Source organism: Geotrypetes seraphini, chromosome 6 (genome assembly GCF_902459505.1).
Source record: "Geotrypetes seraphini chromosome 6, aGeoSer1.1, whole genome shotgun sequence".
NCBI lineage: Eukaryota > Metazoa > Chordata > Amphibia > Gymnophiona > Dermophiidae > Geotrypetes > Geotrypetes seraphini.
The window spans coordinates 21,805,340-21,820,887 of NC_047089.1; the positions used below are offsets into that span (position 1 = coordinate 21,805,340).

The window sequence follows — 15,548 nt, forward strand, 5'->3', positions numbered from 1 at the left end:
CAGTCCATCTTCCTTCCCTTCCTCCTTTCTGGCCCCCTTCGCAGTCCAACATTCCTCCCTCCTTTCCACCAGTCCAACATTTTTTGTTCTCTCTTCCTCCTGCATGCCTTTCCTCTGATCCTCCTTCCCTCTACCAAACATCTCTCTCTCTCCCTCCATGAGTCCAACGTTTCACTCTATGCCCTCTCCCCCTTCCCCAGTGTAACATTTCTCCTTCCCTCCTTTCTGTCCTCCCCATCCATCTTACCCTCTCCATGAGTCCAACACTTTCAGCCTCCTGCACGCTTTCTCTCTCTGTCCTTGCCTCTTCTCAGTAGCATCCCTCCTTTACACCCCCCAATCCAACATGCTCTCTTCCCATGCACCATCTCACCCTTCTCTCCAGTGTGTAGCACCTTTCCTTTCCCTCCTTTCTGCCAGGTCCAGCAGTACCTCTTCTCCCTTGCTTTTACCTCCCCCCTGTCCAGCAGTACCTCTGCTCCTTTCCCTGCTCCCCTTGTCCAGCAGTACCCCTTCGCCCTTCCCTGTTCCCATTGTCCAGCAGTACTCCTTCTCCCTTCCCCCCTGTCCAGCAGTAGCCCTTCTCACTTCCTTCTTCCTCTCCTCCCCCTGTCCAGCAGTACCTGGTGCACACTGGGCAGGAAGAAAAGCTCCGGAGTCAGCATCAGCTGACTAGCAACTTCCTGCAGCCACATCGTATGCCGGGACTCCTGCCTTCACGTATCCGGCAGAAATGCGAAGGCAGGAGTCCTGGCATACGATGCGGCTGCAGGAAGTTGCTAGTCAGCTGACACCAACGCCGGAGCTTCTCTTTCTGCCCAGTGTGCAAGATTGCACCGGCGTCAGCTGACTTGCAACTTCCGGCAGATACGTGAAAGCAGGAGTCCCAGCATACATGACGGCAGCAGGCAGTTGCCCAGATTGTGGGATCGGGTTGCCCAGTTGCAGTTGCCCAGATTGCGAGTTCGGGTACTAGACCGCGGGCCGCAAAATAGCAGCCAGGGGGCCGCATGCGGACCACAGGCCGTGAGTTTGAGACCGCTGGTTTACAATAAATAAAATTAAAAAGGAAACAGGGCAAGCAGAAGGTTTGAGAGAAGGAACAGAGAAAAGACAAAAGAGATACAAAAGAGGAGAACATGAAGGAGCAAAGCAGTCAACCAGCCTCTACCCAGGAAATAAAGGGGGAAAGCACTTTTTTTCTTGCTCTGTAAGTACATTAACACAGTTCCTGTTCTAGAGTTAAACACAAGTACCTGTTTGTTAAAGAACAGTACTCTCTTTTCATACCAAGGCAAAAAAAAAAAAAAATAAATAAATGTAATGCTCCTTTTATAAAACAGAAATTCTATGAGCATCGGTAGAAACCTTTAAAAGCCAGTGTTTATTAACCGATTGCTTTACTGCACTTTCCCTCTTTCTCCACAACATAAAGAAATAAAATTGTGGAGGCTAAAGAAAGATTTAGTGTAAAAAAAAAAAATAACTCCTATTAACAGTACACTCCAACCCTGTTGGTGTACATTATTTACCACTTAGTCCATTGCATGTAGATTTCCATAATATGTGCTATAAGTCATTGACATCATAAATAAATTTCCATTCTATTAAACTACTAGCTGATCACCTGGCGTTGCCCGTGTATTTATTTATCCCAATCTTTTATTAGAAAGGAAAAGGAATCAAATGTATGTATAGTGTAAAATCAAAGTAATTTTATGTACAGGTTTTTAAAAGTATAAGTACAATATTCAACCAGTTAAAATTGTGATGGGGCTGGGGCTTAACTTGGACTTAAACAGCATTGGGAGTGTCACTATTCATCTCAGCAACCCTGAAAACTATGGATTAAACACTAATATCTGTTGTTTTTGATTATTTTTACATGTCACCCCCTTCCCACCCCCACAGTATTTTTCCCCAGATAGTAAGTCATATGTATACCAAGTTTGGTTGAAATGTCTGCATGCGTTTCAGAGTTAAGCTGGAACATACATACATCCGATTTTATAGATATAGATTACAGAAACCAAATATTGTGGAGATAATTTCTAAAAGATTTTTTGATTAAAAACCCTGTTTCACATGCAGAAAAGGACTTTTCTAAAATTGCACACTCATATATGTATACAAAATGTAAGAGCAACCTACTTTCACACAATCTGCGTGTAAGCACTCCCAAGGACGAAGTTTAGACCGAACAGAGGTGTAGTTTTATAAATCATGGGTGTATAGGCATAGATTTCACAGGAGAAAAAAAATTATCCCTTTTCAAAACAGGAATAAATTTGTGCATCAGCTTTAGTGCACTATTCGGGCTGGATCTGGGAGCCTATTTTATAAAGGCAATATAAGTAGCATTATTAAAACAGGCACCTTGTTTTGAACTTTACACATAAGGATCCTGTTAATAGAAAAAAAAATATAAAATTGTTATCATGGTAATTTAGGGCTCCTTTTACAAAGGTGTGCTAGCGTTTTTAGCACACACACCAGATTAGTGCGCGCTACCTGAAAAACTACCGCCTGCTCAAGAGGCGGCGGTAGCGGCTAGTGTACGCTAAAAACGCTAGCGCACCTTTGTAAAAGGAGCCCTAAATTACCATGATAACAATTTGATATTTTTTTTTTCTATTAACAGGATCCTTATGTGTAAAGTTCAAAACAAGGTGCCTGTTTTAATAATGCTACTTATATTGCCTTTATAAAATAGGCTCCCAGATCTAGCCCGAATAGTGCACTAATGCTGATGCACAAATTTATTCCTGTTTTGAAAAGGGATAATTTTTTTTCTCCTGTGAAATCTATGCCTATACACCCATGATTTATAAAACTACACCTCTGTTCAGTCTAAACTTCGTCCTTGGGAGTGCTTACACACAGATTGTGTGAAAGTAGGTTGCTTTGCCCTTTGTCTCAGGTTGCCTGTCAATGTAGTTGGTATGCCCATAAAACAGGACTTTTTGTTTTATAAAAGGAAGAATGTTAACACAATACATTCCTTTAAAAATAGTCTTTAACAAAGCAGCAGAAACTTGGCAGCACACAGTTATACCTGTTCTTTGCAGGGTTTAACTCTGCCTATTTCACATAAGGCTATTTTTGGAATTTAGCTCATGCCTTTCTAGTAATAGTTCAAGGTGAGTTCAGATACCAATAGGTATGGAATATGTGCATAAAAAGTTCACCTGTGCCCTCCACAATGCGTATGTTTTGTATGCACAAAAATATGTTCTGTTGGATTCTGCACACACTTATGTGCACAAGCTGTCCTAAATTAAACAGCTCAGCCACTATACAGTATATACAGCTGCTGCCAGTCAGTAGTCTCTACATATACACAGCACCACTAACCATATGTATTTTATTAAATACCATAGCTGTTATTTAAAACAACTTGCTGTCAGCTGCAACCGAATATTGACCTATGACAATACGTGTATATTTAGGGATCATTAACTCTTACTTGATTCTTTCTTCTTCAGCTCTCTTTAGCTCAGCATCTCGACTGAGTACCTTCATGATGGCCTCCTGCTCCTCCTCCGTCAGAAAGCTAAGGTCAATCATCTTGTAAAGCAAACTGCTCAAGCACCCAGTAGGAAATAATCAGTCTTGTGATTCTGTAAGCAATAACTAGTCTGTGTGTTTTGGCAGAAAAGAAGTCACTTGTCTCAGTTATAACTGACAGAAATGTTTGAAGGTTTTGCTATTGTTCTGTATTAGGTGATGGCCTTCCTGCAGCTCTGGTCAAGAGGCTCACAACAGGGATTTGCATTCCATGCTATTCAGTTCACATGTTCACCACAGAGGTGTTCTCTCTTTCATATAAGCATTGTGCGTCAGGAGTTCATTTAAACAGTGTGAAAATGCACCAGCATCCAAACATCACCTACAGAGAGAGAGAGAGAGAGAGAGAGATCAAAAACAAACCATTACATATGTTATTAAATTATATGAAGAAACAAGTTCTTACAACTAACAGAAATTTTTCAACTGAATTACAAAATGAAATAATCCTTTCTGTAAGCATAAGCAAGTTTGTTTTGCAGACTTAACCACTGCCAAGTGAAAAACATCTTCTAGTGCATTTCCTTACAGCTAAGCTTAGCCATACTTTGGGTTAAAAAATGTTTTGCCATCCTAAGGAGGTAAGAACTGGACCATAATCAAGTATAGAATTCAATTTAAAATTGCATGTATGGTTCACAGTTGAGAAAGCTCAACTGGGCTAACTTCAGCCATCCAGGTTTCACACTTTTATAACTTTTCTTGACACTTTTCGTTTCAATGATAAGAAAAGAAAAGTGTCAAGAAAAGTGTGGAATAATTTGTAAGCTTCATGGATCCACATCAGTCTCTTCTTGGTCTGGGCTGAGAACTTTTCAGTGCACCTTGTATAATGTATATTGCATATTATATGTAAAATTGCTCTCTGAGAATTATAAATAAAGACGTAAAAAAATAAACTAGGTTTGGACAGACTGAATGCCTTGGGTACACTTCTCCCTCTGTATTCGCTGTGATAGGGGTTTAACAGAACCGCAAATACTGAAAAACCGCAAATAACTTTTTTTAATGTTATTTGCTGTTTTCTGTTAAAAACCATCGTGAATATGGTGAAACCGTGAACAACATGGTGGGAGACCTGGCCTGTTCCTGAAGGAGAGGCAAAACACGGTGAAGAAAGCGCTGCGAATCAGCAATTTCTCTATGCAAGCTGATGTAATGGGGGGGAGGAGCCAGCAAGCTAAAAACCGTGAGTAATCGAAATCGCAAATGCTGAAACCGCGAATAACAGAGGGAGAAGTGTACTTTTAATTTTCTGAATTAATAAAGAAGGGCAAAGGCTCCTAGGAAGAAATATTTAGTTAGTTATTTGGATTTATTAACCACATTTATGAAGAGATTGACCTGAAGCGATGTACAGCAAGTACAACTCAACATAAAGCTTAACAATTTTGTTAACAAGCATAACAGCAGTAAAAAGACCAAATATAAACAAATACAATAACCCCCTCTTTTACTAAGGTGTGCTAGCCATTTTAGCGTGTGCTAAATATTAGTGTGCACTAAACACTAACGCGTCCATTATATTCTATGAATGCGTTAGCGTTTAGCACGCGCTAAATTGGCTAGTGCACCTTATTAAAAGGACCCCTAAGTGAGGTAAGTCAGCAAATTGAAACTTAATAGGACTACCACTCTACCACAAGAGCAATGTCATCAAGAGTGTGTGCACTTTGCAAGACGTGTATTATTTAGAAAAGGGGTGCACTATTGCAAAGATTGCAGCCTCTTTGCAAAATAGTGCAGAAAACATTTCAAATAAAAAAATGAAAACCAAACGTAAAAAAAGAAAAATTTGTTAATGAACACTATTTGGGATCAAGTAAATAATGTTAGAGAATCCAGTGGCTTTATCTTATGATACTACTATATTATTTGGTACTCTTATGAGAGCTAAAAGTCAACTTTCTACGAAAAATAATAAGCTTCTATTGGTGATGATAGGGGTTATCATGCAGCTTATCTTAAGAAATTAGAACAACTGGGATAGGTTGAACTACATATTCTGGTGGGAATCCCTGTGTTATACATATAAAATGGAGCGTTGCATGGCCATACAACAGGGACAATTTAAGAATTTTATGGAGGTGTGGGAGCCATTGACTAAATACTGTAAAAAGGAATAATTTAATTTAATTTATTTTATAAACAAGTAAACACACACATCCCGGGGGGAGGAGGGGAAGGGAATGGAATTGGTTCAGGGATTTTATGAGTGGTTTCATGAAGATTTTATTTTTTTTGTTTGTATATTAACTGTGAGGGATGGGGACATTTCTTTGTTGCAGTAATATTTGAAAGTTTGCTGTGCTTATTATAAAATGTACATATATGTGATTCATTTGTTGCGCATTTGTAGTTTGAAAATCAATAAAGAATTTAAAAAAAAATGAACACTGGATTAGTCATTTACTTTGATAAGAACATAAGAAGTTGCCTCCGCTGAGGCAGACCAGAGGTCCATCTCGCCCAGCGGTCTGCTCGCGCGGCGGCCCATCAGGCCCATTGCCTGAGCAATGGTCCCTGACTAGCTCTATAACCTATCTCTACTCCTGTTCCTGTAACTTACCTCTACTCCTATCCCTACAACCCTTATCTACACCTATCTATACCCCTCAATCCCTTTGTCCTCTAGGAACCTATCCAAACCTTCTTTGAAGCCCTGTACAGTGCTCCTGTCTACCATGGCCTCTGGAAGCACATTCCATGTATCCACCACCCTCTGGGTGAAAAAGAACTTCCTGGCGTTTGTTCTAAACCTGTCCCCTTTCAATTTCTCCGAGTGCCCCCTTGTACTTGTGGTTCCCCTTAGTTTGAAAAATCTGTCCCTGTCTACTTTCTCTATACCTTTCAGGATCTTGAAGGTTTCTATCATGTCTCCCCTAAGTCTCCGTTTCTCCAGGGAGAACAGTCCTAACTGTTTCAATCTATCAGTATATGAGAGATTTTCCATACCCTTTATCAGCTTTGTTGCTCTTCTCTGGACTCCCTCAAGTACTGCCATGTCCTTCTTGAGGTACGGCGACCAGTACTGGACACAGTATTCCAGGTGCGGTCGCACCATTGCACGATACAGTGGCAGGATGACTTCCTTCGACCTGGTCGTGATACCCTTTTTAATGATACCCAACATTTTGTTTGCTTTCCTTGAGGCTGTGGCGCACTGCGCCGACGCCTTCAGTGTTGTGTCTACCATCACTCCCAGGTCTCTTTCCAGGTTACTTACCTCTAGTAGTGATCCCTCCATTTTGTAGCTGAACATCGGGTTCTTCTTCCCCACATGCATGACTTTGCATTTCCCTATGTTGAAGCTCATTTGCCACTTTTTGGCCCACTCTTCCAGTGTCGTTAGTTCCTTTTGGAGTTCTTCGCAGTCTTCCATGGTTTTAACCCTGCTGTATAGTTTGGTGTCATCCGCAAATTTAATGACCTCACATTTTGTTCCCACCTCTAGGTCGTTTATGTAGATATTGAACAGGAGCAGTCCCAGCACTGACCCCTGCGGTACTCTGCTTGTGACCCATCTCCAGTCTGAGTAATGTCCCTTTATTCCAACCCTCTGCTTCCTGTCCGCCAGCCAGTTTTTGATCCATCGGTGGACCTCCCCTCGCACCCCGTGGTTCCATATCTTCTTAAGCAGTCTTTCGTGTGGTACCTTGTCGAAGGCTTTTTGGAAGTCAAGGTAAATGATGTCTATAGATTCCCCTTTATCTACCTGGCTGTTTACCCCCTCAAAGAAGTACAATAAGTTTGTAAGGCACGACCTACCCTTACAGAAGCCATGCTGACTCGACTCTAGCTGCCCATTGTTTTCAATGTGTTCACAAATGCTGTCCTTAACCAGCGTTTCCATCATCTTTCCCGGGACCGAGGTCAAGCTCACCGGCCTGTAGTTTCCTGGGTCACCCCTTGAACCCTTCTTGAAGATGGGCGTGACATTTGCTATTTTCCAGTCCCCCGGGATTTCTCCAGTTTTTAAGGATAGGTTGCATATTTGTCGAAGTGGCTCTGCTATTTCGTTCCTTAGTTCCTTGAGTACCCTTGGGTGAATGCCGTCCGGACCCGGCGATTTGTCGCGCTTTAGCCTGTCTATCTGCCTGAGGACATCCTCTTGGCTTACCTCTAATTTGACCAGCTTAACGTCTTGGTCTCCATTTACGATCTCCTCAGGTTCCGGAATGTTGGTTGTATCTTCTCTCGTGAAGACTGACGTGAAGAACTCATTTAACTTGTCCGCTATCTCTTTTTCATCTTTTACCACTCCCTTTTTGTCTCCATCATCTAAGGGTCCCACTTCCTCCCTTGCCGGTTGCTTCCCCTTAATGTACCTGAAGAATGATTTGAAGTTTTTTGCTTTCCCACCAGTCTCTCTTCGTATACTCTTTTTGCTTTCCTAACCACTCGGTGACACTCCCTTTGGTGTTCTTTGTGCTCCTTTTGGTTTTCCTTTGTTCGGTCTCTTTTCCATTTGTTGAACGATGTTTTCTTGTCACTTATTGCCTTCTTCACTGCATGTGTTATCCAAACTGGGTTTTTAGTTCTGTTTTTTTTGCACCCTTTCCTGAACTTGGGGATGCACAGGTTTTGTGCTTCGTGCAGTGTCCTTGAGTAGGTTCCAGGCTTTTTCTACGGACTGCATCTTCCTTGTATTGCCGTTGAGTTTCTTTCTCACCATTTTCCTCATGGCATCGTAATTTCCTTTTTTGAAGTTGAGGGCCGTCGTTGTGGTTCTTTTCACCTTTGATGATCCAATTTCTAGCCTGCACTGGATCGTGTTGTGATCGCTGTTTCCTAGAGGGGCTAATACCACCACCTCCTTTGCAGGTCCCCCTAGTCCATTGAAGATTAGGTCCAGAGTGGCATCTCCCCGTGCTGGTTCCGTGACCAGCTGTTCCATGAAACAGTCCCTCGTGACCTCCAGGAATTTGGTCTCCCTTGTGCAGTTTGAATGCCCAATATTCCAGTAGTTGAAGTCCCCCATCACCACCACACTTCCGCTTTTGCATACCTGCCTCAGTTCAGCCTCCAGGTCCTGGTCGATTTCTTCCGGTTGTCCAGGTGGGCGGTAGTACAAACCCAATTTTATGTCTGCTCCAGTTCCTCCCGGTAGCTTAACCCATAGTGATTCCAAGCCATCTGCCCTTACTGTTGTTTCCATCCTGGTTGAGGGTATGGAGTCTTTTATGTATAGCGCTATTCCTCCCCCCTTTTTGTGCGTCCTGTCTACATTATTTATTGGTGTGGCTGCTCCTCTCCCTCCCTCCTGTACAATTTAATTTTTTGGAGGGGGAGGGTAACACTTGAAACCATGGCAGTCTTTTACAATCATTTAAGAGGAGTGCAGTTTGCCAAAATACTCTCATTCTGATATTTTGATTCAGAACGTATACTTTTATTAAGTTTCTTGTCAACATCATGTTCATTACTCTTTCTTTGTCATAAGCTTCAATCTGAAGACTAGCTTCTACAGGTGGAGCTTAGCTCCAAATTGTTTTCTTGGTCTGTAATGGAATCTGATATAACATGCTGGCATGTGATTAATTGGTCCATGACAGGCATGGCAAATAATTGTATGCCCTTAAGCAAAGCAAGTGATGTCGTTTTCAGCAAAAGCCTAGTTCACTGAATCAAATGAATCCCTCCAAATCTCTAAGATTTCTACTGTTTTCCTTTGTTATTAGCTGAAACTTTAAAGCCTTTATGTAGTAAATTGCATTAGTCTGTAAAAATAAAGACACAACATGTTAACATTATGTTCCTAAGGTGGCTTTTATTGGGTGCTTAGTTCTTGAAATTTTAGGTTTTACAGCATTTCTCAGCCAAAGACAAGGCTTAGCATTTTTCCCACTAAGGCCCCAATGCTCCAAAGCATTCCGTGCTCGTAAGACTCATTAAAACAATCTTAGTGGCACGGAAGCTCTGCCTCTGATGCTCAATAGGGTTCTTGGGGGCTGTTACCGATCCTCATAGCAACCACCAAGAATATTATACAAATGAATTACAAGGAGCTCATTAGTATTTAAACGAGTTCTCCTTATGATGCCCAAAAGGGAAGGCCCCTCCTTTTAAAGGGCAAAATTTTCCAGCAGGTTTAGACCTACCAGTGACTGTTGTGCATGTGTTGTGTGAGTGAGTGTATGTCCCATGTCTAGGCACAGGACACACAGGTGCCCAACACATACAACAGCTGCCCCCCCCCCTGCCCGCAGCTCCGGTGCCATCTCAGCCGATTGCGGATCCAGTACCAGCTCAACTATTTGTTACTCTTCTCCCCTGCAGGACAGTGGGAAAGATAGGAACAGAGAGGGGGAAGAGCTGTGCCTACCTTTGAAAGGCACACTTTCTCTCCTCTTTTACCGGGGCTGCTCCACAAAAATATCATGCATATAATTTGCATGCTATTATGCTGAGCATCTCCCTGTAAAATAAAATCACTCCCAACATGGAATTTATCATCATGTTGTCAGAGCGTTGTGCATCCTGCCCTCAGTCACTATGGAATCGATTCTCCTTGGAAGTGCCTCAATGCCTTATGGTAAGAGCATATTCTGCAACAGTAATTGTGCACCTCAGTTCCATTATAGAATGCTAATGTAACCCTGCATTGGTGTGCCTTACATTATAGGCAGCCACAGTTACATCACCCACAGTATCTGTGAACATCTAAATATGGCAAGAGCATGCATTTGTTACTGTATTCTATAAGGGGCATGTGCAAGTGGTAGTCCTGCATTCATACCCCTCTAAAGCTGTCTGCATTAATGCCACCCTTGTGTTTATGCTCTTTGCGAATTACAGACTAGCAAGGAGTCAATTTGTTGCATGTGAAAATGTATTGTAATATTTCTGATGTTAATAGTGTATTTTCATATAGTTGGGGGTTTTTTTCCGATTTTTCAAATATATACATTGTCAAGTTCAAAATATCAATAAATAAATTAAAAAAAAACCAAAAAAAAAAAAAACCCTGCATTTTCTGTTCATGAAATTAAAAATAAAATTATTTTTGTCTTAAAAAAAAAAAAAGAAAATGTACAGGAAAATTGCCACTTTCACACATAAGTGGCACATAACGAAGCACCCTGTTAAAAAAATTTCTCTCTATGGGAATAAGTTTATAAAGCAGCAGACTGCATTTTGTGGGTTATTTTAATTTTTAATATAAAGCCTTTTCCATGTATAAAGGCCATTTTACATGTAGCATAGACCTTTTATAAAATTATCCCATAGTATGTGGGTGTACTAATACAGGCAGTGCCGAGACAGCACATGTTTATATGCATGTTACACATAAGCATTCCCAGAATGTAGTTTTGGCAAAGCTGGGTTAGAGCTGCTATGAAATACCCAAGTGCACGCATTCATTTACACCTGCTTTGTAACAGATATAAAATGTGTGGTTGGCATTCATCTACTACACAAGGCTGGTTCTTGGAGTCTATTTTATAAAAAGGCACGTAGCAGACTGAGCATACCTCTCCAATTAATTGTGCTGAGAAATACCCAAGAGGTTAGTGCACAGACAGTTTAGTGAAAGGTCTGTGGCTAACACATGAAACTCCCTCATTATAAGACCCAAAATCCCCTCCTAACTTTCCCTCCTCAGGCTCCAGCTCCTTTGGCCCCACCCACTTTTGGCTCAGGCCTACCCAGCAGTGGTTCACTCTTGTCATGATAGGTATGGAAGGGGGGGAAAAAACTGGGCCCCACAGCTGCAGAAGGTAGTCCAAAATTGGGCCCTGTGGCTGGAATCTTCTTCCCTCTTCCCCTCCCCCAACTGTGGTCTACCTTAACAGGTGTTTCTCCTCATGGTGGTAGGTGACAACGACTGAGATTCATTTATGCTGCCTGTGGCTGACCTGGAAGCCTTCCCTCTGCCACGTCCCAACCTCTGCAATACAACTTCCTGTTTTCACCTGGGTGGAATGCAGCAGAGGGAATGCTTCAGTGTTAGCAACAGGTAGTACGAGTGAATCACTGTCAGTAATCCCTATGAAGGAAGACAACTATTAAAGAAAGATGGGGGGAAGGAAATGCTGGACAATGAGAGGGAAGGGTCTACTGAAGGGGAGCAATGCTAGATTTGGGAGTGGAGAGGAAGAGAGAAATGTTGGACAATGGAAGTAAGGTAGAAATGTTAAACTCAGGCACATGAGAGGGAGGGGAGAGGAGGGGAGAGAGAAAAGATGTTGCCATGAAGGTGATAGAGAAAGATATTACATAGGAGGGGGGTATAAAAAGAGAAGCTGTTCCCAGGGACAAAAGGAATAAGGGAGAGATACTGAACCATGTGGGGCAAGGTAAGAGGGAAGGGAAAAGGAACAGTAAGATGCTGGGGAATGTTGTAGAAGGGACTGGGAGATGTCAGACTTGAGGGTAGGAGAGGAGAAAAAGAGGGGTGTGGCAAGGAGATGAGTGAGGACAATAGTGAGTACAGTCGGTAGAAACATGATAATGGGGAGTAGATGAAAGATTGAAGGTAACAGGAGTCCATGGAAGGAGTGAGACAGGAAACGAGAGATCTAGGGGTGAGAAAAAGAGATAAATGGTTGATAGGTAGGTGAAAAGGCAGGACAGGAGTATGAAAAGGTGAAATTTGAGTGGTCAGAGGCAGAAAAGAAAAAAAAGAAGGGAGGAAAGAGCTAAAAAGAAAAGATAAATATATTAGAGATAGGTGTAGTGAGGGAATAGAATAAGACAGGAAAGAGGAGATAAGACAAAATGGACAGCAGTCACTGAAGGAGAATTAGCAAAAGACAAGACAGGAAAAGAGAAACTGAGATCTACACGATAGAAAATAAAATGTCCTGAAAATGAAAGTAGAAAAATGTGTTTAATTTTGAATTTATTAACTGGAATATGTTAGCTTTGGGAAATATACATAGCAGATATCTTTGTATTGTGTTCTGTAGAAAAGAAATATATTTCTGATTTTTATTTCTCCAGTGTTGCAGTAGATGCCAAGTTTAGCTTCTTGAGGTTCCCAGCTAAATTTATTTCAAGTTTGTGATCCCTTGTTCTGCATTTTTGAGGGTCACTCAGTGTGTGGTGGTAATGGCAGAAGAGGAAATCAGGGAAGGGGCCAGGGAGGAGAGGGGGGTTGGAAGTTCCCCTTCTTATTTTCTGTTCTGGGATGCAGCAGGACTTACACTGGCCCTGACCCTTGCTGCAGTTGGTGGGGATACCAAAGCCATGACAACTGAGGACCTCCTCTGAATACAGTCAAAATTCCCGTTTACCAAGCTCATTAGTTGGCAGCAGCACCCTTGAGTCACCAACACTGACAACTGTGCATGCCCAGGGTTCTGGCATCAGTGGCTTAGGGGTGCTGCTCCTGATTGTCAAGCTTGGTAAATTTAAGTTGGTGTAGCAGAGAGAAAATTTTGCCCACCCAAAATTGGCTGTCTGGCTATGCCACTGCTCTCTCTTTCTCCGTTCTCTCTTCCTCTAACTCTTACCAAGACCCCCTAATTCTATCTGCTCCCAAAATTAAACAAGCTTCTTTCAATTAAGATATTTCCAGAAGGACATTTTCAGAAGTCTAGTAGGTAAATACAAATATAAATGATTTATAAGAGCATTATCTTCCTCAACAAATTTAAACTAATCAAGCCAGGCACCTTAACGTTATCCACATAACCAGTCAAGCCAGGGTCAAATATAGTTTGGTAAACCACATTTATTTGCCACTTAGGGCTCCTTTTACGAAGGCGCGCTAGGGCCTTTACGCACGCGTTAAAATTCCATGTGCGCTAGCCGCTACCACCTCCTCTTTAGCAGGCGGTAGTTTTTTGGCTAGCGCACGCTATAGCATGTGCTAATTTTGTGCGTGCACTAAAAACGATAGTGCACCTAGCTACCACCTAGCCCAGACATTTTTGAAGTATGCTTTAAGGTAATCGTGCTAAAACACAGTCTGCCATGAAGATAGAATTACACTATATATAAAACAACAACAAAAAACCCTTCAGTTAGATTTGTGACCCTCACATGTTAAATGCTTTCTGAGCTGAAGTTCCATTTGACTGTCTCATGACTTGTTTACAAGAACATCGCCTGCTACAAAACTCTTATCTATCTGAAGATAAACCAATTTTAACAAATTCTCCAGCAACAGATTACCTTTGTTTTCATTCTTTTTATTTTTGGGGACACCATTATTCAAATCCCATTCTTCTACCCTTCCCCCCCCCACAAAAAAAATATATGTAAATATATATATATATATGTATACAGTATATAATTCTTTTTTTTCTATTTTCAGCAATTTAACATGCTTAAAAGAATGATTCTACAGGTAAATGTTTTATTTAATTTTTAGATTATGAATTTAACCTGCCCCCTCCTTTTACAAAACCATGAAAGCAGTTTTTAGCATTACTGAATGCTTTGCATGCTGAATGCTTTGCGGTGCCCAATGCTCATAGAGTGCTGGAGCATGAGTTGGTTTAGCATGTGTCTGCAACAGCCCCTCTAGTTCCATGCATAAAAAGCTCTCAGTTGATCCTGTAGTGATGATGCCAGTACCTCTATAGATAAGGGTACAGTGGGTGCAGCTTGCGTCGGGTATCGAAGCACAGGTAGCCCCAATTTTCAAGGTACACTTAAGAGAGGACACCGATGGAAGTGATGCAGACTCTGCATGTCGGCACTTGAAGCACAGTGATGGTGAAGAGAACTGGAATGATGTTGACAAAGACCCCAAGGGAGGTAGAACCAGCGAAGCAGATGCCAGAGCTGATGGATGAATGTTGGTGTCGGAGGTCTCAGTTATATTGAATGTTCAGAGCTGCTGAAGTCAGTTTAGGAGGACACACTGCTGATGTGGGGTCACAGGATTCCCAGCTTCTGGGGAGATTGAAGAGACAATCCTGACTATCCCTGCTTGAGAACCAGCAAACAAAGTTAACCAAAAAGAGTCTCTTTTTTCTTTTTGAAAGACACAAAAACGCATGCGAGAACTGCGTCTTCACACCATGGAAAACAAAGAACTGAGGATCCCTTGGGCCAATGTCAGATATGAAGGCACTGACACACACACTGTGCAGACTGTCTCAACACTTTCAAAGTGAAAGCACAATTTGGGACTGTCCATACTAGGATTCCGTGGATGACATCACCCACAAGTGAGAATATACTGCCTGCTTGTCCTTGGATAAATACTTTTCAAAGGTTTCTAAAGATGGTCAGCAACAAGGTTCATTAAAAAAAAAAAAAAAAAGTTGATTCCAGTCAGGAGATAGGGGGAGGGGAGGAGGACATTTTTATACTTATTACACTGGACAACAAATTTTTCCAAAAGTTTTGCTTCCTTAAAACAAATTTGTGATTATGATAGACACCTTCAAAATAAACACAAATATAATTTCCCATTGACTGTATCACATAGGAATTCTGAGAAACACGATGGTATCTTTAATTGTATGTGACTTAGTGGTTAGAGCTACAGCCTCAGCACCCTGAGGTTCTGGGTTCAAATCCCTCACTGCTCCTTTTGACCCTGGGCATGCCATTTAATAACCACATTGCCCCAGGTACACTAGATAAGAGTTTGAGCCCGCCAGGACAGATAAGGAAATATAAAGAAAAAGTACCTGAATGTAAACCACTTAGGATATAAGTGGTATTTTAAATTAAATAAATAAATTTGAGTATAGCATGTTTTAATGCACAAAGTTTCTGTTAAGTTGTGATAGTTCACCGTGGCTAAAAGTATTTTCCTGCCGATTTTCATTTGTATTTAGTGTCCGGTGCATCTTTTTGCAGTGTTTAACAATAGTCAGCCAGCATTAATGGATTCCAGTTGCCCTGATATCTTTTTTTCCATCAATGTCCTGGTGAAACCTCTCCATGTTAGTCTTTGACTGTACCAAGATTTGCAGGGAAGAAGTTCAAGTGTGAATGTAGAAAGTGCATCTTCAGTGACATGTTGGACTTCATGGTTTTGTATGCGCTAAGAAGTTGGTCAACTAGTTGAATAT

The 15,548-nt window shown here is 41.5% G+C and overlaps 1 protein-coding gene across 17 annotated transcripts in view; it reads right to left on the reverse strand.

Annotated features, from left to right (window-relative positions):
* The window catches only part of SYTL2 (synaptotagmin like 2), a 259,334-nt gene that overhangs the window by 181,921 nt on the left and 61,865 nt on the right, over positions 1 to 15,548 (reverse strand). For all 17 annotated transcript variants that reach the window (XM_033948916.1, XM_033948909.1, XM_033948922.1 and 14 more), the window contains one exon: positions 3,467 to 3,889. In XM_033948916.1, coding sequence (XP_033804807.1) covers positions 3,467 to 3,567 — 101 coding nt within the window. In that variant the 5' untranslated portion in view covers positions 3,568 to 3,889. The remainder of the gene's footprint in view (positions 1 to 3,466; positions 3,890 to 15,548) is intronic.